The sequence below is a fragment of the Diabrotica virgifera genome, chromosome 4 (assembly GCF_917563875.1).
Source record: "Diabrotica virgifera virgifera chromosome 4, PGI_DIABVI_V3a".
NCBI classification, from domain to species: domain Eukaryota; kingdom Metazoa; phylum Arthropoda; class Insecta; order Coleoptera; family Chrysomelidae; genus Diabrotica; species Diabrotica virgifera.
The window spans coordinates 36,690,179-36,716,953 of NC_065446.1; the positions used below are offsets into that span (position 1 = coordinate 36,690,179).

Here is a 26,775-nt window from a genome sequence, read left to right on the forward strand (position 1 = left end):
ATGATTCTGTTGACTTTAGTTCTCGAGATATTTCTAATAGGCCCTTTATTTGCCTCACCCTGTATAAGAAAATAATTGTTTACATAATATATATTGTTGGCGGCAATCCGTCGCGACAGCCTCATAACTTTGTGTGAAAATTAGACCTTTTGTATTTACATAATACCCAAATTGCAAATTTTAGCCGTTATAGACACACACCTGCATGTTCTGTTTGTACTAAAATGTTCAATTAATTAATTTTCAATTAATATATTTATTCACCGATTATACAAAAATATACGGATATGGATTTTAACCTTAAAAATCCATTTTTGTAGCTTGTCTCTTCGTTCCACTATCTAGCTTGTTTGCTTATGACCTTAGGACATTGGTTTAATCTTAGTCCACGACCGTCATAAAAAATGTAAGCACACTTCAGGCACACGTGAAGAGGGTCTCTTGACTACTAAAAAAAGAAATCTTAGGTTTATGCAATAGTAACTACCGGATGCTTTCGTTAAAATTGTGCTGGGTAGATATACAGGGTGTCCCAGACTAATTTATCCAGGCTATATCTCTTAAACGAATAAAAATTTTCGAATGGGACAAAAACTGATCTATTTCATTTGCAATACACTTTAATGTGGCGTAGAAAAGATCATCCCCTAAATATTCATCCCTTAGTTACAACCCCTAACTTTAATTTTTTTAATAGCACATTGTACATTTTTTTATAGTTTTGGATGTGGTCTTCTGTCGTCTAACCAACTATTTTTGTCAATTAGTTGTCCCAGACTAATTTATCCAGGCTATATTTCTTAAACGAATAGAGATTTTCGAATGGGACAAAAACTGATCTATTCCATTTGTAATACACTTTAATATGGCTTAGAAAATTCATGCCACTCCCTAAATATTCATTTCTTAGTTACAACCCCTAATTTTAATTTTTTGAATAGCACCCTGTACATTTTTTTAGTATTGTAAAACGAAACCATTTTATTTTTAAAAAAATCTGTTGAATAGACAATAGAAGACCACATACAAAACTATAAAAAAATGTACAGGGTGCTATTAAAAAAATTGAAGTTAGAGGTTGTAACTAAGGGATGAATATTTAGGGGATGGGGTGTTTTTTCTAAGCCATATTAAAGTGTACTACAAATGAAATAGACCAGTTTGTGTCCCATTCGAAAATCTCTATTCGTTTAAGAAATATAGCCTAGATAAATTAGTCTGGGACTCATAAATTAACAAAAATAAACTGATATTTTCTTAATTACTTAACCGATTTTATTTTAAAAAAATCTGTTGAATAGGCGATAGAAGATCACATTCAAAACTATAAAAAATGTACAGGGTGCTATTAAAAAATTTAAAGTTAGGGCTTGTAACTAAGGGATGAATATTTAGGGGATGATTTTTTCTACGCCATATTAAAGTGTATTACAAATAAAATTGATCAGTTTTTGTCCCATCCGAAAATCTCTATTAGTTTAAGAGATATAGCCTGGATAAATTAGTTTGGGACACCCTGTATAAATAAATTAAGCAACCCAAAGTATTCTAACTTAGTTTTTTTTTTGTTGAAAAGGCTGATAATGTTTTATGTATAATAAATTTTTTAATTCATTTATATCGTCTATTAGAGTAGGGGAGGAAAGTATGCTAAATTTGCAATTACTCGAGCGTTATGGGGTCCTATTGGGTTGTGAAGAGTAGGTCCTAAAACAAAAAAAATAAATAAATTAAGTTTTCCATAACGTGGGGGACTTTCCATTTTTAATTTAATTTTCCATTTCCAAAAATCGTTTTTTCTGATTATAGCGGCATCTATCCATAATTCGAAAAAATGTCTCGAATAAAAGTTGCTTATTTTTACGTATAGAATCCAAATCTGCAATAAAAATTGGGGGTTCCTATTTAAGATTTTAAAGTGACCCCCCACTCCACCTCTGTGGGGAGTCGTTTGTTGACCTTCGATAGATTATTCAAAAATATTGAATACGTATATTTTGCAGTTTTTCGATCTGATCATTTCGCGAAATATCGCGGGGTTCGTATTTACAATTTTAAATTTATCCCCCACCCCTCTCCGTGGGGGTCATATTTGATATCATTAGATAGATTTTTGAAAAATATTGAACACGTATTTTTTAGTTTTTTGATCTGACGTTCATTTCGCGAAATATTCGCTTTTTTTTGTAAAACTTTCTAACTCTCCCATTTGGTGTCTGGAGGCAAAGGTCATACGGGCACACCAGGATTGTGGGGCACATTCGTGACCCCATCCTGGATATGGTGAGTGACTGGAGTCCGGTCACTCACAAATTTGATCCTCCCTTCAAGCTGGGGTTAAAACCCCCGGTGGAGGGGGATAAAAGACCGCAGAGTGAGCTAACATGGTTCACGGACGGGTCAGTGATGGGCGGGCGCTCTGGAGCTGGAGTGTATGGTGTGGAACCCGAGGTGTGCATATCTATGCCTCTTGGGCAGTACACCACTATATTCCAGGCGGAGGTGGCTGCTATCACGACTTGCGTCGTAGAGAATATTCGAATGGGCCTCGAGAATAGGACCATACGTATTCTCTCGGACAGTCAGGCAGCACTTAAGGCCATTGCCAGCTGGAGAATTAACTCTAAGCTTGTGCTGAAATGTCGACAACACCTGGAAACCCTGGCCTACCGAAACCGAGTGGAACTCGGGTGGGTGCCGGGACATACGGGGGTTGAAGGAAACGAAAGAGCCGACTCACTTGCGAGAGAGGGCTCGGCTGTCCCCCTTACTGGGCCTGAGCCTGGCCTAGGGGTGACCAAATCGGCTGTCAAAGGAGCCGTTGCTAAATGGATCCTTGCGCAGCACACCCGACACTGGAACGATATTTCGGGACAGCGGCACAGCAAGTTAATGATGGGGCGGCCAAACCCCTCGCTAACCGATGAGGCCCTACGACTCGGAAGGAAAAAGCTTAGGGCGGTAACTGGCTTACTAACCGGACACTGCACCCTAAGAAAACACCTGCACAACATGGGGATCTTTCACGGAGACCCTGTTTGCAGGAAATGTGGGGAGGCAGATGAAACTGCCTCGCATGTCATATTTGACTGTCCAGCCCAAACCCGATGGCGACTGCAATACGGGGTCGAAAACTCGAACCTAAGTGTCAGAAGTCAGGTAAAGAACCTAATAAAGGGTCTTGTCCTGCTAGCTGGGAGAATGGACCTCTTATAGGTAACGGACGACTTAACTTCAAGTTAAGTAATCCCGAACCCATTGTGGACAAAAACCCAATGATGGTTTAACCCGAAACCGAGCGGTGTGCAATAAGCCTACTCAGGCTGCAGCACGGGCCCCATGGCCACCCGGTTCGATCTAACAACCAAAAAAAAAGACTCTCCCATTTCTTTACGCCCGCTCAACTTGTCGGATTTTTGAAATATACACTCTTTTACATGTACTTGACTTACTTATCTTAATCTGACGATTTCAAGTTTTTCTAAGGATATATTTTTTTCGGGCCCCCCTTAACGAACTCCCCTGTATTGAGAGACCATATATGGTTGGGATACATTTATAAGCTTCAAGGTTTCTCCCCATGTGATAATCTGGCTCGCTCGAGTAACTGCAAAAATCCCCGCTTGGGCTCCCCTACCATTAGTACAATAAATAAACATTTCCACAGCAATAATTATTTACACATAGGTACATAGTCCAGGTTGTGGCTTCGCATTTTGTTCGGAAAAATATTCGGATTCAATTTTTTTCACAATCTTGCTTGAAAATGGTCCCCTTTTAACAAATTTGCATGTTGCCAGGAAAAACGTTTAAAAAATTTTTTAAACGTTTTTTGTGTTTTTAGCTTTTTTGGATCATTCCAAAAATGACCAAAGCAAAGAAATTAAAGTCCGAATTGAAACTGCAAGGCAAGCATTTATAAAAATGAAGACACTGCTTACAAACAAAGACCTTCAGTTGCCTCTCAGATTGAGGGCTCTAAGATGCTACATATTTTCTATATTACTATACGGAATGGAAGCTTGGACATTGAAAAGGCAACATATAAGAAAAATAGTAGCGTTCGAAATGTGGTGTTACAGAAGAATGTTGAAAATTCAGTGGGTTCAAAGGATTACCAATGTTGAAGTGCTACGACGTTTAAATAAGGAGTTAGAAATTATGAACAGTATAAAAACAAGAAAACTAGAATATTTGGGTCACATTACCAGAGGAGAGAAATATGAGCTGCTGAGAGTTATTATGCAAGGAAGGATCCAAGGAAAAAGAAGCATAGGAAGAAGACGCATCTCCTGGCTGAGGAACCTTAGCCCGACCGCACATCAAAGAAACATGAAACGTAAATTACGTTTCATGGAAATAAACCACTGCTAAACAAATATACGTCCGGCCATTTATGAAACTCTCCGAAAATAAAAATGTATCATGAGCATGAATCACACTCGTTTCATTGGTAAGCGGACTTTGAGATTTGTTTAGCAGTGTTTTAGTTTCATGAAACATGTTTTTCGTTTCACGTTTCATGTTTTTCGTTTCATGTTTCTTTGGTGTGCGGCTTGGCTTAGAGAATGGTTTAACTGTAGTTCATTACAACTGTTCAGAGCAGCAGCCAACAAAGTGACCATAGCCATTATGATATCCAACCTCCGCTAGGAGATGGAACTTTAAGAAGAAGGATCATTCCAAATAGAAGAGATTTTGAGTGACTTTTCTCTAAATGTGATAGTTTTCGAGGTGTAAGCGATTAAAAATTTAAGAATTGCAATATCGGCCATTTTTAACCCTCAAGGACTATGTGAAAAACTGAAAATTTCAATGTTACCAAGGTGCGTAGATATTCTATGAATACCGATTGATCAAATCCAAAAGAGCTTTTTGCAATACAATATCGAAAACCTCTTTGATCTTTAATTGCTAATGAAGCGGGCGCGGCACTATTTTCAACCATTGCATGTGGGTATATTATGTAATATGCGTAAATGATATGCGGAAAAAATTTCAAGTTAAAAAAAATGTTAAAAAAATTTTTGACCCATTTTTTACCCTGGCAACACGCTTTGGTAATAGGGAACCTTTTCAAGCAAAATGGTAAGAAAAATTGAATCAGAATATCAGAATCATAAAAAAAGAGATTTGTTGAAAAATTGTACTATAAAGGAGGCAAAGAAAGTATGCTTACGTCTATTACCATTCCGGTCGGAGTGTAGCTAACATGTAAAAAAAAGTGATATTGTGTCGATGCACATCGCGTGGGGTGAAAAAACCTACGTTTAAAATAAGTCCGGAATTGGATAAAGTGACTAATTTTAAGCAACTTTTGTTCTTTAGAGTTTTTTTACTAACTCAATTTTTTCGAGTTATTTACGATTGAATATGTTCATTTTTCAAGAAAAAAACCACGTTTTTAGACGGTTTTTCGCAAATAACTCATAAAGTAACTATATTGTCAAAAAAACAATTTTTATTGAAAAAATAGATTACAAAAAAGTAAAAAAAAACGGTGTATATTATGAAGCCTGTAGATCCAGTAGAAGCAGAATTGTAGCTAATGAAAAGTCGGTTCTTATTCGTCAAATACAAATAGAATATTTCAACGTGAAATAACCAAAAAATTAAGCACTTTTCGGGAAAAACTTATTACAACTTTTTTTAAAGTGTTTAAAAAATCTTTATTTTTGTTGTTCTGAAACTATTTTCTTGTGGCATTTTTATAATCAAGTATATTCAAATGGGAAATAAGCCACAATTTTACCTAAAAATGATTTTATTAACGTTTCGACGCCCAAGTCGGGTGTCGTTGTCAAAATACAAAATAATACTAAATAAATAAAAATGTTGTTGCTTAGTAAAAAATTCTTCTAATAATTTATTTAATCTGACTCATTTATATCGGCAATTCAGACACGTATTATACATTTTAAAGTAGACGACTTTAAAATGATATTGCCAATATTGATGAGTTGCGTTCCTGGGACGACTTTACTAAAAGATAGTTCATTCGATTACATGAAATCAATCCCAACTCAAGAATATCCGCCACAAAAAATCATAGCATGTGATCTGTCTTTAAAAAGACAACCAAATGCAACGGTGGCACTGAAATTCTCGCGTTAGAGATTCCATAGTAAATCACGAGGGAAAACCAGGAAAAACCTCGTGATACTATCCCGAGATTGTAAGTATTTGGGTTTACATTTAGTTTACTCTCAAAACTAATACCAAATTCTGACTTGATATTTTAAATTTTAAATAATACTAAAATACTAAATATGTACTAACTCGATATGTTACTGATTTACTAATTGTGGTATTTTCTTTCTATTGACTTCCTCCTTTAATATGGGTAACCACATCCTACTGCATTCTACCGAGGAATTTGCGACACAATTGGTTTCATTTAGCATAATTAGAGCCTCTTCTTTGATTTTTCTCTTTTTACTATCTGCTTCTTTTAGGACTATACTTGAATCTCTCCACTGAACTCTATGTTCATTATCCCATGCGTGTTGACATATTTGAGATCTATCAAATTCTCTATTTTTTATATAAGACTGATGTTCATTTACTCTAACGTCTATTGGTCTTGACGTTTCACCTATATAAAATTGTTCGCATTCACAAGGTATTTTATAAATACAATTCTTTGTTCTTTCTTGTTCACTGTTAGGTTTAGTTTTAGATAGAATAGATCTCAAAGTGTTTGTTGTTTTGAATGTTGTTGATATGTTGAATTTATTTCCTATTGTTTTAAGTTTCTCGGATAGTCCTTTTACATATGGTATTGACAACGACACCCGACTTGGGCGTCGAAACGTTAATAAAATCATTTTTAGGTAAAATTGTGGCTTATTTCCCATTTGAATATACTTGATCTTTATTTTTGTTTTTAAAAAAGTTTCTAACAACAAAAATAAATAACTTGCGCTCAAAATAATGTTTTTTTCTTTTATTTTTTGGTAAAAAAAATGGTTTCACCTCTAGAAGAGGTGAAACTCACCCCCAGGGCAAAATCACATTCATGTTATCTATGTTTTTGCCAAATTTGATCTAAATCCAACGGTTTTTTAAAATATACGGCAAAACCGTGAGTAAAAATGGACTACTAGCTCTTATGCAATTTTGGCAAGCTCCCAATCAAATTGTCAACATTTTGTTGTGGTAGGTTGTCCCATTCTTCAAGAGCAGGCTAAATGACCAATTTTAACTTGGTAATGTATAACAAGGAAACAAAAAATCAACCAGCAAATTTGCTTATAGACAAAAAATGAAAATTATATTGTACATAGATTTTAGGGCAGACCAGTCAGATGATGGTATTTGATCCACAACCCCCTATTTCTCACAAACCTTTTAACTAATTATTCCGAAAAAAAACAGATCTTCTGTGTAGAATATGTTTCCCTGGTTATTTTACGTAACTACCGCTTTGGTGATTAAAACTGTTGTTGGCGGTGGCATAAATTGGAAGTTGATTTTTTTCAATCTGTTCAAAGGCCAGTCCGGGCAGTGAAACGCTTGAATCCGCCGTGATTTAACGTTGTTATAAAGAGACGTTTCGTGTATACCGGAAATGAATGCATGTACTTGATGCCTTTTATGTAGGTTTGAATGGGAGCGTGATGAGAATATTTTTCTATAAAACTTCACAGGATTAGTTAGTTGTCTGAAGCATGGAAGACGTTCTGTCGGTTTCCTTTTTCAATACTTAAAAATGAATTTCACGTAATCATCTCTTTTATCTATTGATCTTATCACGTGTTTCTTTTGTGTGCTGAGTGTGTAGCTTTTATCCGAGAATAGGTAGATACATTGATTGAAAGCACTTGTTTTTAAACACTGGGCTTATTTCTTATACTAATATAATGCCATCGAAAAACAAAAAGTAATTTAAGAAGGCCATGACATCATTGATTTCTAGGGGTCCAAGTTTAGGAAATTTGAGACATCAAAAATGGCCCATTTTAAGGTGGTGCGTTAAGTTCTTAGAGAAGTGTTATCCTTGCGTTATGTATCCTTGTGATACTCATAATATGCCCTGTCCCTCCATTGCAAAGTTTCAGTGATTTTTTTTCTGTGGGCTTCCAAACAGGGCTTCTCCTTGTATTGTTAAAGTCAAGGGATACAGGCCTAATAGAGCCTCCACATCTACATTGGAGTAGTACTCGTGACACCAGTTATCCCCATCCGCGCCAGTCTTTGCACTTTGCACTTTTGCAGCTGTTTGAAGTGTCTTAGTCGACCACATCGTCGCTGCCTAGGTAATTGAGAGTTCGATCACCATGGTGTAAGTACACCCCAATGCATCATGTTCGGCTTTAATCACCATTTCTTTCCATTTATGTTATTTTTCCAGCTCATTGCTCCGTAGAGCAGGACAGTAAAGACGTAAGATTTAAGAATTCTTATCTTATGCGTATATTAATACTTAAAGATAAGTTGCAGAGTATCTTCTTAGGACTGTTAAAAGAGCTCCTGGCTTTTTTAATACGAGTTTTTATTTCGTAACTATAATCCCAAGTATCCTTAACCCCAGAACAGCACAGTTCGTTAATCTAACGCAGACTGCACAGTGGGGTTTCGAAAATCCTAATTGTCCTTTTTAGTAATAAATGTTATTTATTTATTTTTTCTGCGGTATGTTTTACAAAACAATAAACAACAATATCTTATTTTCAAAGTATGTCAAAGAAACATTTCTCATTAGATCTGATAAACGTGAAAAAACATAATCCAGTGCTTTTATTACACTTTTTTAAAAATATGGAGATATGACCAAAAAAATTAAACAAAATTCCAGTGACATTAAACTTGTCTCTTAAAAACCCTTTAAACTAAAATAAAATATAAACGTTGTTACAAGATAACTATTTCTTAAGCTTAGCCAGGCACTTCAACTTTGGTTCTGACACACATAACATAATTTAGCTCGATGTTCACTAATCGGTACCCCGTCAAAATAGCCCCGTCAAAAAAGCTCCGACAAAATAGCCCCGACATAATATCCCGCACACAAAATAGCTCCAAAAAATAGCCCCGACAAAATAGCCCCGACAAAATAGCCCCGACAAAATAGCCCCGAAAAAAAAGCTCCCTTCAGAATTCATCATGAAATAATTCCTTAAAAATACATTTTTTCGGAAATGGTAATTATCCTCTATTCAGATGTTTATCTTAACCACATTAAATACAAATTGTCTTTTCAGAGAACTCGAGTCCTGTTTTTTCTGCCTCTTGGAAGTTTGAACATTTAAGTTAAACGAAAATCAATGTTAATTTATGATATAAACATTTTTTTCTGTTTTCGGGCAACAGTAAAATGTATTTTAAATTAAATAAATTAAATACATTCTTCCTTTTTGTCAAATAATTTAAATTAAAAAAAAAGTTTTTGGACACCTTGTATAAATAATTATGTAATTGTTTATAAGAGGCTATTTTAGCCGGGGCTATTTTAGCCGGGGCTGTTTTGACCGGGGCTATTTTGTGTGCGATCTATTTTGTCGGGGCTATTTTGTTTGCGAGCTATTTTGTCGAGGCTATTTTGTGTTCGGGCTTTTTTGACGGGGCTGTTTTGACCGGGCTATTTTGACGGGTCATGTCTCTAAACAGTACGATGTTCTAAACAATTTTTCCCAGTATACTGGCACTGGCGATATTTCTTTGCAAGTTATTAGGTTCTGTTTGTTCTTCTTTATTATCGTCGTCACTTTGTTCGTTATCAGTGTCAGACTGATGTTCAGGAACATAATCATCGTCTTCATCTGATAAGTCTCCAAAATCATCTTCGATGGTCTCAAGTTCATCTCCATTCGCCCACAGTTTTCAGCATCCCACTATAATTCTTTTGTTGTCAGTGGACGCTAATATTTTTTCTTAGAATCTGCCATACTAGCAAATAACAAAAAATCACCTTAAAATTTTGACACCCTTTAACTGCACACTGGGGTCTGAAGTACCCACAGCTCCACTAAAAGCGTCACAGCAAACTATAAGTACAGTGGAACCTCGATAACTCGGTTTAATCGGGACCGCGGCCGATCCGGGTTATCGAAAATCCGAGTTAGCCGGAGAATATGGTAAAAATTAATAAAATACGGTATAATTACAGATAAACTCCGTTATAATAGAAATTACATGAAATATATATATGCACAGTACCTGACATCTAAATTACTAAAAACGTGACTCTGCTACCATGTGCCACGAGTCATTTTTACTATCGAATAGTTCAAATTACACAAATACACATTGTCTCTCAAATATTATATTACATACAGTTTTATTGTTGAAATGTTTGTCTGATGAAAATCGGTCCGGGTTAGCCGGACTTCCGGGTTATCGGAGGCCGACTTATCGGGGTTCCACTGTACAACAAACTCACGCGGCGCAGCGATTGTCTCTCGACGTAGTCGGCTGTTAACTGAATTTACGTGCAAGGGATCGCCCAAAGACGCAGACGTGCAAGTTACATTGAACGATTCATGTGCCTGGGTTTTTCAGACCCCAGTGTGCTGTTCCAGGGTTAATATTTCGGCCAAAATGGCATATTTTCTCCACTCTTTCTAATGTTGTATCCCTTATTGTAATTTTTGCGTTTATGTTAGTGTTTTTACTAATGATCATTATTATTTTTGTTTTCTTACAATTTAGTTTTAGTCCGTATTTGTTACATGTTTCTACATTGTCCATAATTCTTTGGAGCCCCTGCGCACTATCTCTTAGCAATACTGTATTGTCTGCTATATGTAAAACTATTTGTATATAAATGCTAAATAGAATGTTTTAATAGATTTGGAATTATCCGCATTTTAAAAACTGTAATACCACTGTAACGTTCTTTGCAAAATATTTGCAAGAGTTGAATTAATAAAAAAGTCTGAAATAAATGTTTGTAATACACTTAGTATGTTTTATAAATGCTTGTCAAAATTAGTCATCCGTAATTCTACGTTTTTATTCGAAGTTAGAACTCAATTTCCTGCTTGGCCTTCTGCCAAGCTGGACGAAAGGCAAATAAACCTATCAAAGATAAGATCCTTTAGAATTCCCGTATGGGAAGAATTGTGATAAAAGGAAAATAGATCTATCACTTCAGCCAACAAGTTAGAACTCAAATCCTTAAAATGTTATATCTATTCACTTTATGCTGCAGTGCAGGTGTCTAAAATTCCAATAAAATTGATCTTGAAAACGGATAAACTAGATCAAGATTTTAGTTTTTACTTTAGAAATTGTTGAACATTTTATTCTTCACATAACTAAATCGGAGAAGAAATTGGTTTTATAATATAGGCCTGGATTCCGCGTACCAAAAAGTTTATTAATAGCAAGCTGAAAATTTGTTAATAACTTAACGGTGTCTAGTCGGACAAACTTTGATGTACAGGAACACTGAAACAGGGGAAGTTTTAATTGTGAAACAGGTTACAGGTTTCGAACGTCAGACTACCAAACGTCCCATCTATTTTGTCGGACAGAACATCCAATTGATTTGTTACCCTTTGATTAAACTCTTATACAAAAATCAGACTGCTATTTACCACGCATCCATTGTATCTATTGAGTCGTTGTCAATTAGTTTAAGTAGTTTTCCTTGTAATATTCTTCCTCTTTTAATATTCTTGGTCCATCATTTACCTCTTCTTCTAATTCAAAAGTGTTCTCTCTTTGTTCTTCAAATAGTTCTGTAAGCATTCTTTCCACGTTCTTATTTTACTATGTTTGTCCAAGATGATGTTTCCGTCAGAATCAATTAGATTTTCCTTCTGTCTCCGTCTTAGTCCATCTTTGAGTTCTTTAACTTTCCTATGTATATTGTGACTGTGATATTTTAACTGTAGTCAATTTCTTCGCATCTTTCCATTGCTTCTTTTTCTTTCGCTTTTCTGATTTTCCTTGTTATTGAAATATTTATCGTTTTATATTTGTCTGGGTCATTTTTAGTTTTTTTTGCGTCTATTAGTTTCAGGATCTCATCTGTCATCCATTTTTTTTTGGTTAATTTATTTGCCTTTAAGTGTTTATCCTTTAGGTTTTAAACTTTTTCTGTAATATGTTTGATCGTTTTTTCTTCGTTAGATTCGTCTCTAAAACTGCAGTCACTTGCTCGTTTAACGTGGCTTGGACCCTCATTTTCGTATTAAGGTCTTTTAACTTTTTATAAATTATAAGGTCTTGGACCCACACTTAAAAAACAATTATTACCTCCCTCATAAGACTTTTTTTATTCAGATATTCATGTTGAGTCGGACAACTTTTCTAATACGGAAAATTGTCGTGAGGAGTGCGTTTCGTAAATATAGATGTTTCTAAACTTTGATGCGTCTGACAACTGGAGTAGCACTCTTAAAAATTTTTCGGACAATATTACCAGTAAATCGTAATAGCTATTTGTATAACAAGGGAGGAAAGTGCTACTTTTCCTCCCGAGAATGAAGTTTACTGCCCGACGCGTAGCGGAGGGCAGCAAACATTCGAGGGAGGAAAAGGAACTTTACTCCCATGTTATACATATGGTTTTTCCACCTTCCTCAAATAACAAGTCATTTTTTCATTTTTACTTAATTTATTTATGTAACTAACCAACAAAATTTATTAAAACTAAAACTAACAAGTAGGTACAATATAACTGTCAACTGTCAAAAATAAGTCAAATTATTAATGTAAACATTGTTAAGTCAAAATAACAATTTAATGTTTTTTATCATTCTGCAAAATACAGGGTGTTTTATAAATAAACGTTAAAATGTATAGATACTTACGTAATAGAAAATAGATATTGTACAGGGCGTCAATAAGTTATATTTCATGAATGAAATTGGCTCCGTGCGTCTCCCCTCTACTTACAGTCACGTGACACGCTGTCAGATTTTGTCAGGACGTTTTAACATTGAGTCTTATGGGATTATTTTGTTAAACTTGAATATTTTATTTTGTAGTGATAATAACCGAATACAATTGTTAGAATTCATTAGTTATTAATTTATACTGTAATTTATAGTGCAACAAAAATATTTTCTTTTTCGTTAATAAATATTTATTGATATAAACTGCGATAGTGAGGTTATGTATACAAAATCAAACTGATAATCAATATTGGAAATAGAAGAATTTATATCAGATTAAGTGCGTTTTTATTTTCTGTTTATATTAATACATAATATCACTAGCGGGACACGGCATTTTTTTAAATGTCTCATTTAAACATACACAAAGCGTCCTGATAAAATTTCAAAAAACCGTCACCATGAGCAGGTCGGTCGATTTTGCTTTGACACTTTGTTAACGCTCAGAGCGAATACCATGACGTCGCTTTTCCTTTCCTCCCTAGGGAGGAAAAATATTTTCCTCCCTAGGGAGGAAAAGTACAACTTTGCTCCCTACAATCAGGTCCGGAAAAGTATACTTTCGGTAGAGGTAGGTGGAAAAAATTATTATCGGACAGTCCTGCAAAAATCAGCTGTGAGGGTATAAATTTTATGATTTTTTATGATGGGTTCGCCTTCCCCCAATGGGGGGCGCCGCACTATGGAGTCATAAATGATGATTTTTTTGCAGGATTGTTTGATAAAAATACTTACAATTAACTGGTAATATTTTCCGATAAATTTTTAACGGTACTCCAATTGTTGGACGCATAAAAGTTCAGAAACCTATATATTTACGAAACGCCCCCCCTCTCCAAAAATTTTCCGTATTAGAAGAAAAGTTATCCGACTCGACATGAATAACCGAAAAAAGTCTTACGAGGGAGGTAATATTTTTTTTTTAAGTGTGGGCCCCAGGTCCACAATATTAAGTAGTAGATTGTAACAAATAGTGAAGCATTATATTTTTTTATGCACGACCGGGCGGTAAAGTCCATATTATGTATACATGTGGCGGGCGTAAAGTGCCACTTTGGCGCCCGTGGGCTTCTTTATCGCCCGCTGGACGGTAATGTTAGATGGCGCGTGTGGTTAGTGAAACACAAAGTTTTTATTTATTGTATTTTATTTTAATAAAGGAATTATAACTTTAGCAATCAAACATAAGTTTCCTACATCTATAATATTATATTTATAACACAATTTGAACAATTATTTATAGAAATGTAAAAAAAATAAATAATGGCGACTTACTATTCTTGACTTATTTACTTTGTTGCTGGGGTAACGCGAACATAGCTATAGAGATTACTGTTCTATCATATTATTATAACCGTCAAAGAAGAAATTGTTTCTCTGTGCTCCAAGTACCACAATAGACTACAGGTTCACCCAAACATATTGGTCACCAATCTCCTGACACCCCTACAGAACAGAAGACTAAAAAGAACAGACACTCTTGACCTCAACACTAACTAATCATTCCCACTTATTAATTACTATTGTATTACTATTCAAATTAATTCAATTAATTTATTAATAACTGTACTAATTCAATAATTATTGTACTCTTTTAGGTATTCACCACTGGGTGAATACTGACTGTGTCACATTCTTAAAACTTATATGTATTGTTTATTATTTTTTATAAAATAGATTGCAATAAAATGGATGTCAAAAAAAAAATTACTATTTCTTACACATATTTCTTTCAGTATGACATTTTTTATTAACTAACCAATACAAATGATTCGGTGAATTGTTATACAGGATGAGTTTTAATAAATTGAGCTATAAAATTCATGCAACTTTTGAAACGGTATTTATAATAAATTGCTTGCAAAAGGTGGAAAGAAAAAGAAGCATTAATAGATAATCACTAAGACGATCGGGCAAAGAATTTTATATCTTTATTAAAAATGATCATTAAAACAGTCGTGCATAAAACTTTGTATGTATTTCGGGCGTAAACATCGTTTATGGACCTTACGTGTTAATACCTTACTTACGTCGCGGTCCATAAACGCCTATTTTACGCCCTTGATACATAAATAACTATTATACTACGTTTGATAAAACATAATCATACACAGAAAACATGTATGATATTTTTCTCCAAGTATCCTAGTGAATGAATGCACTTGCCTTTTCCTACAATCTTCCTACTTATTTGAAGTATCAACAGAACTAAAATTTTGTTAGAAAAAGTTTTACTTTAATACAATATAAAATAATATCAAAATAAAACTTCATTGGGACCATTTTTCTGGTAACACCTTTGTGGCTTCTAAAAATTTTCAAGCCAAACGAATGCCGGAGCAAAGAAGGCTGAGGGAAATCTAATAATTGCATTTCACTTCTTGCCTGTCCAGCCCGGAAAAAATTGCAACGAAAAATGATCCCTCATACTCAGTTAGGAGTAAAACTAATAGAAATAAATAATCATTTCGTTGCAAAACGACACCAAAAGCCGTCTTATATTTCGATTCGTTCAGAGAGCGTCATAAACACTCTAACCTGTTTTAAACCTTATTAGGATATCATCAGAGAATGTATATGTTACGGTCGATGTAATAAATCCGGTCTGTATTAATAATTACCGGTAAATATTATAGTGCGGCAGATTCGTGCAATATATTATAAGAATTGCACATTTAGTGATACAAGCGTATAATTTGGTCCACATATACTGCACAAATAAAGGTTCAAATTTAGATAGGTGGCCATCTCAGATTTTGCCTTTTACAAAAATGGCGGTCATTCAAAATGGGCGACTATACATATATGACTAATAGCACGATATTTTTTGAATGAAAAGTCCGATTTCAACCAAACTTGGTACGTAGGTTCGTTTTGTGATTTACAATATCGATGCCATAAACTGGAAGAATCGTTTTACCAGAAGTTTTGTTTTTCCTGGTTTTTTATGTAAAACTATTTTATATTATGTAAATAATTTATTTTCAATTTTTTCACCCTGTATATATTAATTTTTCAAAATGGTAATACCACTATTGAAAAGAGCGTAAGAATATGTTTTAGGAAATATTTTAAACTTTGTATTTATGTTAATTATAATTACCATTTAATAAATGCATAACGTATCTTCACATGTACCTATATGTGGCAGATTCGTGCAAATATTATAAGAATTATTGTACATTTAATGGTAGAGTCATATAATTGGGACAACATATACTACACATACAAAAGTTCAAATTTAGATATGAGGCCATCTCAGATTTTGCCTTTTACAAAAATGGCGAGCATTCAAAATGGCGGCTATACATATGTGACTAATAGCACGATAACTTTTGAACGAAAAGTCCGATTTTAGCCAAATTTGGTATCAAGTTTATTTTTTTGATGAATAAAATCGAGGTCTTGAACCGGAAGAATCGGTTTACCAGAAGTTGTGTTTTTACTCTTTTTTATGTAAAAATATGTTGTTGTTTTTTTCCATTCTTTCACCCTGTATATATTAATTTTTCAAAAAGGTAATACCGCCATTAAAAATAGTGTAAAAATATTTTTTAGGAAAGATTTTGAACTTTTTAGTTATGTTAATTACCATTTAATAAATGCATAACGTATCTTCACATGTACCTATGTGCGGTAGATTCATTTTGAATGCCTGCCATTTTTGTAAAAGACGAAATCTGAGATGGCCTCATATATAAATTTGAATCTTTGTATGTGTAGTGTGTGTGGTCCAAATTATATGCTTTTACCATTAAATGTACAATAATTCTTATATTATTTGCACGAATGCGCCGCACATAGGTTCATAGGTACATGTTAAGATACGTTATGCATTTATTAATTGGTAATTAATATAACTAAAGAGTTCAAAATATTTCCCAGAAAATATTTTTACGCTCTTTTCAACGTCGGTATTAACTTTTTGAAAAATTAATATATACAGGGTGAAAGAATTGGTAAAAAAACAACATGTTTTTACATAAAAATCAGGAAAAACACAACTTCTGGTAAATCGATTCTTCCGGTTCAAGACCTTGGTCTAACACATCAAAATAAGAATCTATATAACAAATTTGGTTGAAATCGGACTTTTCGTTCAAAAGTTATCGTGCTATAAGTCACATATGTATAGTCGCCATTTTGCATGCCCGCCATTTTTGTAAAAGGTAAAATCTGAGATGGCCTGATATCTAAATTTGAACCTTGATGTGTGTAGTATATGTGGTCCAAATTATATGCTTCTATCATTAAATGCACAATAATTCTTATAATGTTTGCACGAATTTGCCACACATAGGTACTTGTGATGATACGTTATGCATTTATTAAATGATAATTAACATAACTAAAAAGTTCAAAATATTTTCTAAAAAATATTTTTACGCTCTTTTCAATTGCGGTATTACCTTTTTGAAAAATTAATATATACAGAGGGAAAAAATTGAAAAAAAAAACATATTTTTACATAAACAACCAGTAAAAACACAACTTCTGGTAAACCGATTCTTCCGGTTCACCATATCCCTCTTGTAAATCAAAAAGAAAACCTATATCCAAATTTGGTTGAAATCGGACTTTTCGTTTAAAAGTTATGGTACTATTAAACACATAAGTATAGCCGCCATTTTGAACGCCCGCCATTTTTGTAAAAGACAAAATCTGAGATGGCCTCATATCTAAATTTGAACCTTTATATGTGTAGTATATGTGGTGCAAATTATATGCTTGTATCATTAAATGTGCAATTGTTTCACATATCGGCCGCACTATTAATAGTAACCGTACAGTTGGTCAATGTGATTAAAAATGCCTTTTTAGATTTACCGGCTATTATTAATACTTTCCTAACAATTCTGGTTAATGTAATAAAAACGCATTTTGGGTTTCACTATTGTGTATTTATGAAATTTGATAATACAGTTAAACACTTAAACATAATTTATCAATAAAAAAACTCAACTAGACACCTTATAAGTAAAAACAAACGCATACACACGCATCGCATTAGGCTTTACGTTATTAGACTATAATTACTTGTTTTTATAGGAAAGGTTTTTGTGGCACTTAGAATTACAAAGAACGTTTAATTTTTTGCGTTTTCAGCGTTTTTAATTGCATTGACCATTACAATTGCAGTGGCGGAATCCTTGATCGCCTAAATTCGAATCTTTACAAGCGCATTCACTGAGACTTAGCTCAGTACAGGCGTTTCATTGACTGAAATAAGTGTTTCCTTGCAGGTTGTAAATTCGTTTCTTGCCATGATATGCCATGATTATTGCCTAGCTTGTATAGCTGTTCATCTATAACAGAAATAATAATGGCAATAATGTTTCGGCTATCAGCCTTAGCTCTATCAAATTCCGGAATTCGCACTCTAACATTTTGACCTACTTTTTCAACAGGGAATCTATAATTAGAATGCTTGAATATTCTGTCAGATTCTTTTACAAGTGACTGTTTAGCAAGATCCCGAGTCTCCTGAATTTTCATTTGAAGTTTTGTCAATTGCAGTGCCATCTTCTTTGTCTCCCTCATTTTCTTTAATACCAATACTGGCCTTGCCAATGCCAATACTGGCATTGTCTTCCTCATTGACAGCAATTATCGCACACGCATTATGTGCGATTGGCCTATTAGTGTTACCTGTATCTTCAATATTCGCTAACTGTGAGTCCTCGGTTCTACTGTTGAGTTAAAGTCGGGTCCATCGATATTTCGCCCGTCGGCAAATTCAAAGAGATAATATTTGTATGTTATGAAATTCGAGTAAACCGATGTCCCTTTATCTAGGCAGATGCCGGTATTTTTACAACCCGGTTACTCATCGTAAATCAATCAGTTTAGCACTTAAAAATTTATACTTGGGGATTAGTACAGTTAAAATTGTTAGGCAATTATACTATTAAGCAATATAATTGAAACTTTTTTCTACTTTGAAGGACAAAAAAGCGAGTTCATTAGCGGAACGTAATTCAAAATTATTCTGCAAATTACATTTGATTATTTGATATTTGATTAAAATATCTCATTTTTGATGGTAAAAAATAAATTGAATACATATATTAATTTGTCTGGACTAAAGGTGGTAAAAGATGGTCTGGAGTTATATTTTTGTTTGAATTTGACGACGGGCGATAGATATATGGTGTCAACTTTACATATCACCACGGTGCTTTGCTCCATCATCAGCGTCATCAGAATGATCTGTTATTATCGCTTCTAAATCTTCTTCTGATTTCGGATAAAGTACCAGGAGGTAAGGATGTTTTTAATCCTACTTTAGCCTTATGTATTTAATACACTAAATAGTGTATTACACAGTAACCGCTTCTGACTTCAGATTGACTAACACTGTGGTATGCGCTATGCACCGTATTTAGCTCTGGTCTGGTATGTCGCAGTGACTAATAAACCTCCCTACACTCTGCAAGCTTCTACGCACTTAACGGTATTGAAATTTACCACATTCACCGTTCTAATCCGAAATTTATTAATAATTACCGGTCGATGTGATTAATTCTGGCATATTTATTACTTTTACCTAGCTATTCGGTTTGTATTAATAGTAGCCGGTAATTATTAATAATGTCCAATTAATCATACTTACCGTAACATATAATGACTTTCTCTGAACCAACTAAAGCATATCGGGCTGTTAGTATCGAATCGCAACGAAATAACGTGGCATGACCATTTTAGAAGCCACGAAGGTACCAGAAAAATGGTCAATAAAGTTTTATTTTCATATTATTTTATATTTTATTAAAGTAAAACTTTCGCTTACTTTAAGCAGATGTCGCTACCACACCAATGCCACGTTATTTCGTTGCGATTCGATACTAACAACCCTATATGCTTTAGTTGGTTCAGAGAAAGTCATGTATGCATTCTTTGATGATAACCTAAGAAGGTTTGAAACCGGTTGGAGTGTTTATGACGCCCTCTGAACGAACTGAAATATAAGACGACTTTTGGTGCCGTTTTGCAACGAAATGATTATTTATTAAAATTTTGTTATTTGTATTTACTTTAATATTTTAAGTAACATTTAATATGAATGTCTTTTTTTGTTGCAGGACGTCCTTGTTTATTGTAACAAGCTTCGTTTACGCCAAGCTCCTAGTAGTCATATGCATCGCCTACGTCATCTCCCACATAGTAACGCACAACATACCCCTCTATTACTACGAAGGCTTTTTTACGTACCTCTACGGTTTGAGTATCCTCTTTCTACTCTACGTTTTCTGTTTCTTGCTACAGGAAAGTTCTTGTTGTTCCGGAAACGAAAAGCAGCCGAAACCGGTACCGAAAAAGAACGGCAAAGAAAAGGATGTAAAGATTAAAAAAGAAAAAGAGAAGGAGGAGAAAGATAAGAAGAAGAAAGAGGCCGAGGCACAAAAGAAGCAGAAAAAGAAGGAAAAAGATAAGAAGGATAAAAAACAGGAGAAGGTAGAATTATTCAAAGTTTAATGTTCTAACGGTTTTTGAGACGGTTTTTAAAATCATACAGTTTACTAATATTCATAAGATAAGAATACTTTTTTGATATTTTTAAAACTAAAATTTATGTTTTTCAATTTTTGGATTAATTTTCGGCATTTAGTTAATTTCATCAACCGACACTGATTTAAATGTACGTTCTTACTAAATTAAAAATAGCATCTTTCTGAGTTTTAGACAAATTTTATTTATATTGGTTTAAATCTGTTTCTTTGTGACATCTCAGTTTTTCTCAAATATCTTATTATAACTAAACCACAAATTATAAACATAAAAATGCTGTATTTGAGCGTGCACAAATATAATTTTAACATTAAAACGATATATCTTCATCTTCATTTGAGATATGTATTTCCAGAAATTCCAAATATTTTTTTATTGTATAGATTTCTTGTCAGTACCTATTTTCTTATACCAGGAAATCATTATCTGGAAGACTGGAACTATAGACTGAAACTAGAGTCTAGTAATACCCTTACACAAAAAGGAGAAACTGCGACCTAAAGAATTTATAGACCTACATCGTTGCTCAGTAAAGTATACAAACTGTATTAGTTAGTCCGGAGAAATAAAATTTTTCTCGTGACACATCCCCCTCCAGGCCGAAACCAAATTTTTTGAGTAGAATGATAGTAGTAAACAAGATCAAAAAACGGTAAATTTTCGCTTTTTTCGTCTATAACCAAAAAGTTAGTCATTTTAAACAAATTTGAGAGCAAGAAACTCATAAATCGTCTAAAAAAGATATATATAATCGGATATAGTACTTCTGACCATATGATCACAATGAAAACATTAATAGAAGAGGCAAATATGTAAATACCAATTACCCGAGTTTCTTGCCTTTGTAGATTATAAAAAGGTATTTGATAGTTTCGGGACGTGGGCCATAGAACAAGCTATTAATAATAATAATAATAGATTCCAGATATAAGCAACTAACACATATAGATCTGGATCCCGCGTATGAAAAAAAAGTTGATTAATAGCAAGCTGAAAATTTGTTAATAGCTTAAGGGTGTCTAGTCGGACAAACTTTGATATGTGGGAACACTGGAACAGGGGAAGTTTTATTTGTAGAACAGGTTAAAAATTTGGAACGGTCAGACCACGAAAACGGCACATGTATTTTGTCCGACAGAACAGACTTAAACTCTCCGAACAGAGATTAAACTCTCATGCAAAAATCAGACTGCTATTTATCACCTGTCATAATTCCTGTCATTTGACATATTCTACGTGTTCCACTCATTAATACGCCCATTTGGTGATAGTTTGCAGTCTGATTTTTGCATGAGAGTTTAATCTCTGTTCAGAGAGTTTAAGTCTGTTCTGTCGGACAAAATACATGTGCCGTTTTCGTGGTCTGACCGTTCCAAATTTTTAACCTGTTCCACAATTAAAACTTCCCCTGTTCCAGTGTTCCCACATATCAAAGTTTGTCCGACTAGTCACCCTTAAGCTATTAACAAATTTTCAGCTTGCTATTAATCAACTTTTTTTTCATACGCGGGATCCAGACTTAATAATATAATTTATGAAAACGCAACTATAATAGTAAAACTAAACAGAAATACAAATGCCACCCTATTTAGAGATGAATTAAACAAGGAGACGTAATATTGCCAAGGCTTTTTATTCTAGCCCTAGAAGATGTCTTCAAAACTATAAATTGGTCAACATATATAACAATTATGGTGGAGGAACTCTCACACAGCCCCATTACGTCGTCTTAAAAATGAATGTATCAAAAGCAAAAACAATGATAACCACGGATGACCTCAGACGTATAACTATAAATGACGGTGAGATAGAACAAGTCTATGAATATATTTACCTAGGCCAAATCCTTAACCAAGAGAACCAAAATACAAAAATCACTACAGAGGAGCAAGACTGGTGTGGTTAAGATTTGTAAAACTCAGTTTGATACTTAAGAACGGCAAAATACCTCAATACTTGAGGAGCAAAATGTTCAAGCAATGCATCCTTCCTATTATGACATATTATGGAAGTCAAGCCTGGACCCTAACAGAAAGAGCAATGGAAAGGCCAAGGTAAGTATACGACTGTCAGATAAAAAGGCGATCAAAAACAAAAGTAGTCGATGATATCACAACAGAAATGGTCAAACTCAAAAGGAGCTTCGCAGGCTATACTGCTAGATAAACAGATAAACGTTGGAAGCCCATAACATTTCATTGGATGCCGTATACAAAGGAAGATGACCAAAAGCAGTGGCGGCTCGTATTAGTTTAAGTAGGTAGTGCCAGAATTCGGGCAGCTGCCTAAATTTTTAGTGACGGGTTCACGATGTTGGCAAAAAACGTATAAAATAGAAATTTAAAAAATAGGTACGGATACTTTTACATTATGTAGGTATATACCATTTCTGGGGTGTCAAGAAATTTAAACATTTAAAATGCATTCAGTGATTGATTCGACATCATGTCCGTTCAACAAGTAAAATCTCCAAAATCTCTCAACTTATCACCCTTTACACTGCACAAATATCGGAAAACTATAACTAACTGAAATTCACCAGCGACGCGACGCCGACGTCTGTCATTTCATCGGCAATCACTGCAACACAAAGATAATTTTCAATTTATTTCCTTATTTCCTCGTGATAAACATTTGAGATGCACTGAAGGTGTTTATTTTGTGTTGTTTTGAGGTACATGCTTTTTAAAGATTTGGAACTTTGAATATGAACCTAAGTCGTTGTCTAATTCGGCTAACATTGAACAGTTCCATAAAGATGCCTCTATTTTCTGAATTGTCCTTTTCGTCGTGATTTCTCAAAACTAACTCGAAAGCTCCACAAAACCATATAGATATAATTTTTAATTTGATTCAAAACATATCGATTCTTTATCCACTTCTTGTTCATTGTGTTTAATTAGACTATCACGATAAGCTGAATTTAACTCGGGTTTTATTAAAAATTAAAAAATTTTAAATTACTAAAAAATATAATAGTTTATAATAAAAAGTTTAATCATTAAAAGTGTAATAATTATAAATACAAAAACGAGCGAGCGAGCGCGTAAAGAAACTCGAAAATATAATGTACTACCCTGTAGGAGAATCTTTTTGCATTTACGATTTACGATCCACTATTCACTGTAAAAGATATTTGATCTTCCTTGTCGAGCCAGGCACGAATAGTCTCATTTAAACGTGTATTAAAAGTGCAATATAGCTCTATCTCTGTCACTTACATAGAATGCCCGTAAAATCTTCCTCTTTTCAGCCGAGCCATCTAAGCTTTTGGCACGATGCGATCATCCCGTCCGCTGTGAGTGGCGAGGGTTGTACTACACTGCACAGTTGCCAGATTTTATATAATTTATAAAGAGAAAATAAATACGCTCAAAAAATGAAGGGGCATTAGAACGGTTTAAAGATAAAAAAATATGTTTCTGCATAAAAATAAGGTAGTGCCATGACTCCAAGGTCGCCAAATGGCCGAAGGAGTATAGGAAGGTCAAGGAAGAGATGGAGTGACAACCTGGATATCTGATGAGGGGGGCATTCGAAGATGGAACAGGCGCGAGCCTATTAAGGAAGCAGGAAGAAGAAGAAGAAGAAGAAGAAGAAGCTTTGAAAAAGTAATATCCAATGTTGGTCTTTATTAAGAAATATTACATATTAAAATGTAACTCTTATTCTCTTTATTCACTGACATTATATTTTAAAAATTAACTCAAATATTTCATTCCAGACAAGTCTTTTGAAGTAATGTCACACAATTCCCACAGTTATTCCAATATTAAAGACTCATTATCTCATACTGTTTGAGCTATTTCAGGGTAACAATTAATAATTGGATTCAATTAACGCACTCAGGAAATGTAGAGTGGTTGCGTGTTGCAGAATTGGGGTGGAATCCCTCACCATTATATTATGTATGTATACTGGCTGACAATGATCTTTATAAAACAACAAAAAATTTAATTTGTGAGATACCGTTTTGTTGTTCATTTACGTAATTGGTTACACCAATGAATAAAATGGTTTTTTAATTTAAACTGATTGCAAGATTTTTCTTCTAGTCCTTCTCTTTACTTATACAGGGTGTTTCTGTAGAAATATTTTAACTGTAGATTGCTGGGATTAAAATATAAAGGTTTAACCCAAACCACCTAGTCCGTAAATGCTTCCTGCTCTTTGAGATGGCGTCTTGTAATTATTTCTTTTAAATACCTCCAGAAGGCTTCTGTTTAGAAAAACGAAAACTGGTACGCCTATTTATCTTCCAAAGACTCATTATCTCATATTCGATTCCATAAATTTCAAATTTCTAGTACCGGTCATAGGCCTCCGTTTTGGGTAGGACAATGGATATTTTATCGCATAAAATTGTTTTGTTTTTCAGTTTTAAGCATTTTTGGCGCTGAATTATTAAATTGTGAGGTAATCTAGTACTAAAAGATACTCTTGCTTTACGTCGGTAGAATACACCGTTTTCCAGAAAGATCGATTTGAAAATTTTGCGTTTTTTTAATTTAAAAAAATGTTTAAAAAAACTATGTATTTGGAAAAACGAAAACTGTTACCTTTATTTATCTTCAAAAGATGGATCGATTTTATCAATTACGAACTTCTGGTACCGGTCATATGTGTCCGTTTTGTGTTTGTTCAACGGTTATTTTATCGCATTATTTTGTATGCTTAATTTTTAAACATTTTAGGCACTAGATATTAAATTATGAGGTATTCTAGTACTAAAAGTTACTTTTGCTTTAAGTCCTGAAAATACACCGTTTTTTTAAGTTTTTTTCCAATTTTGTTTTAATTCAAAATAAAAGAAAAATTTTCAAATCGATTTTTCTAGAAAATGGTGTTCTATCGACTTAAAGCAAGGGTACCTTTTAGTACTAGAAGGCCTCACAATTTAATAATCCAGCGTCAAAAATGCTTAAATGCTATGACTGGTACTAGAAATTCGCAATTTATGGAATCGATTCATCCCTGGAAGATAAATAGACGTAACAGTTTTCGTTTTTCTAAATAGAAGCGTTCTAGAGGAATTTAAAAAATCTAATTAAAAGACGCCATATTCAAAGAGCTCTAGTTCCCTTAGGAAGCATTTTCGGACTAGGTGATTTGGGTTAAACCTTAATATTTGAGTCCAGGAATCTACAGTTAAAATATTTCAAATTATTAATGAAACGCTCTGTATATCGGCATGGTGGATTATTTATGCAACGATATATTATTTGATATAGTTTGTCTTATACATTACCGGTATTTATATACACAGGGTGTGACATTAGTGCAAGGTTCAAATACTTATTATTTTCCGTAAGGGATACGAAAAAAAATTATTTAGGTAAAAGTTGGATCATATGTAGGTAGAATACTTAAAACATATTTTCAAATATTACTTTTTTAATGTTGTTCTGAAGCTATTTCCTTGTGGCATTTTTATGATTAACTATTTAGATGGAAAATAAGCCACAATTAAATTGAAAAAATAATTTTATTAACGTTTCGAAGCCCGAATCGGGTATCATTGTCAAAATACAAAATACTACTAAAATAAACATGCCATGATTTTGTTGTGACGAATATTCTTGAGTTGGGATTGATTTCATGTAATCGAATGAACTATCTTTTAGTAAAGTCGTCCCAGGAACGCAACTCATAAATATTGGCGATATCATTTTAAAGTCTTCTACTTTAAAATATATAATATACGTCTGAATTGCCAATATAAATGAGTCAGATTAAATCAATTATTAGAAGAATTTTTTTACTTAGCAACAATATTTTTGTTTATTTTAGTAGCATTTTGTATTTTGACAACGATACCCGATTTGGGCTTCGAAACGTTAACAAAATTATTTTTTCAATTTAATTGTGGCTTATTTCCCATCTACATAGTTAATCATTACTTTTTTAAGAGAACACTCTCTATAATATTATATTTTTGGATTATCCTCAATGTTGTTGTTTTTTATTGTAACGTTTGCAATGTTATACGAGGTAGTTTAAAAGATAATTACGTTTTTTTATTAACTTCGTAGCAATATAATTACAAACCCGTACAATAATTGTAGAGACTTGAAATCAAAAAATATATTTATGTTCAAATTATTTTTAAAATACTTTACCATTGTCCACAAACATCCCGTATTTTACTACTGTAATGAAATGTGCTACCAAAAAAAAAGAAACGTAATTATGTTTTAAATTACCTCATAAACCATTGCAAACAGTAAAACATTGATAAGAGTTCAAAAATGTAAAATTACACAGGGTGTTCCATTTAACGAAAGAGAATTTTGTCCCTCCACGTCAATATGAAATTGAATTTGTATTTGAATTTTGAATTTGAAAATATTTTCAAGGTATGATCAATGGTCATATCTGTGCTCCAGCTTTTACCACAAGATTTTTTTTGTTTCTTTTATGA

The 26,775-nt window shown here is 33.6% G+C and overlaps 1 protein-coding gene across 7 annotated transcripts in view; it reads left to right on the forward strand.

The window, feature by feature from the left end:
• LOC114329935 (proton channel OtopLc) overlaps positions 1-26,775 on the forward strand; it is a 329,038-nt gene that overhangs the window by 181,714 nt on the left and 120,549 nt on the right. For all 7 annotated transcript variants that reach the window (XM_028279211.2, XM_028279210.2, XM_028279216.2 and 4 more), the window contains one exon: positions 19,928-20,300. In XM_028279211.2, the coding sequence (XP_028135012.2) occupies positions 19,928-20,300 (373 nt within the window). The remainder of the gene's footprint in view (positions 1-19,927; positions 20,301-26,775) is intronic.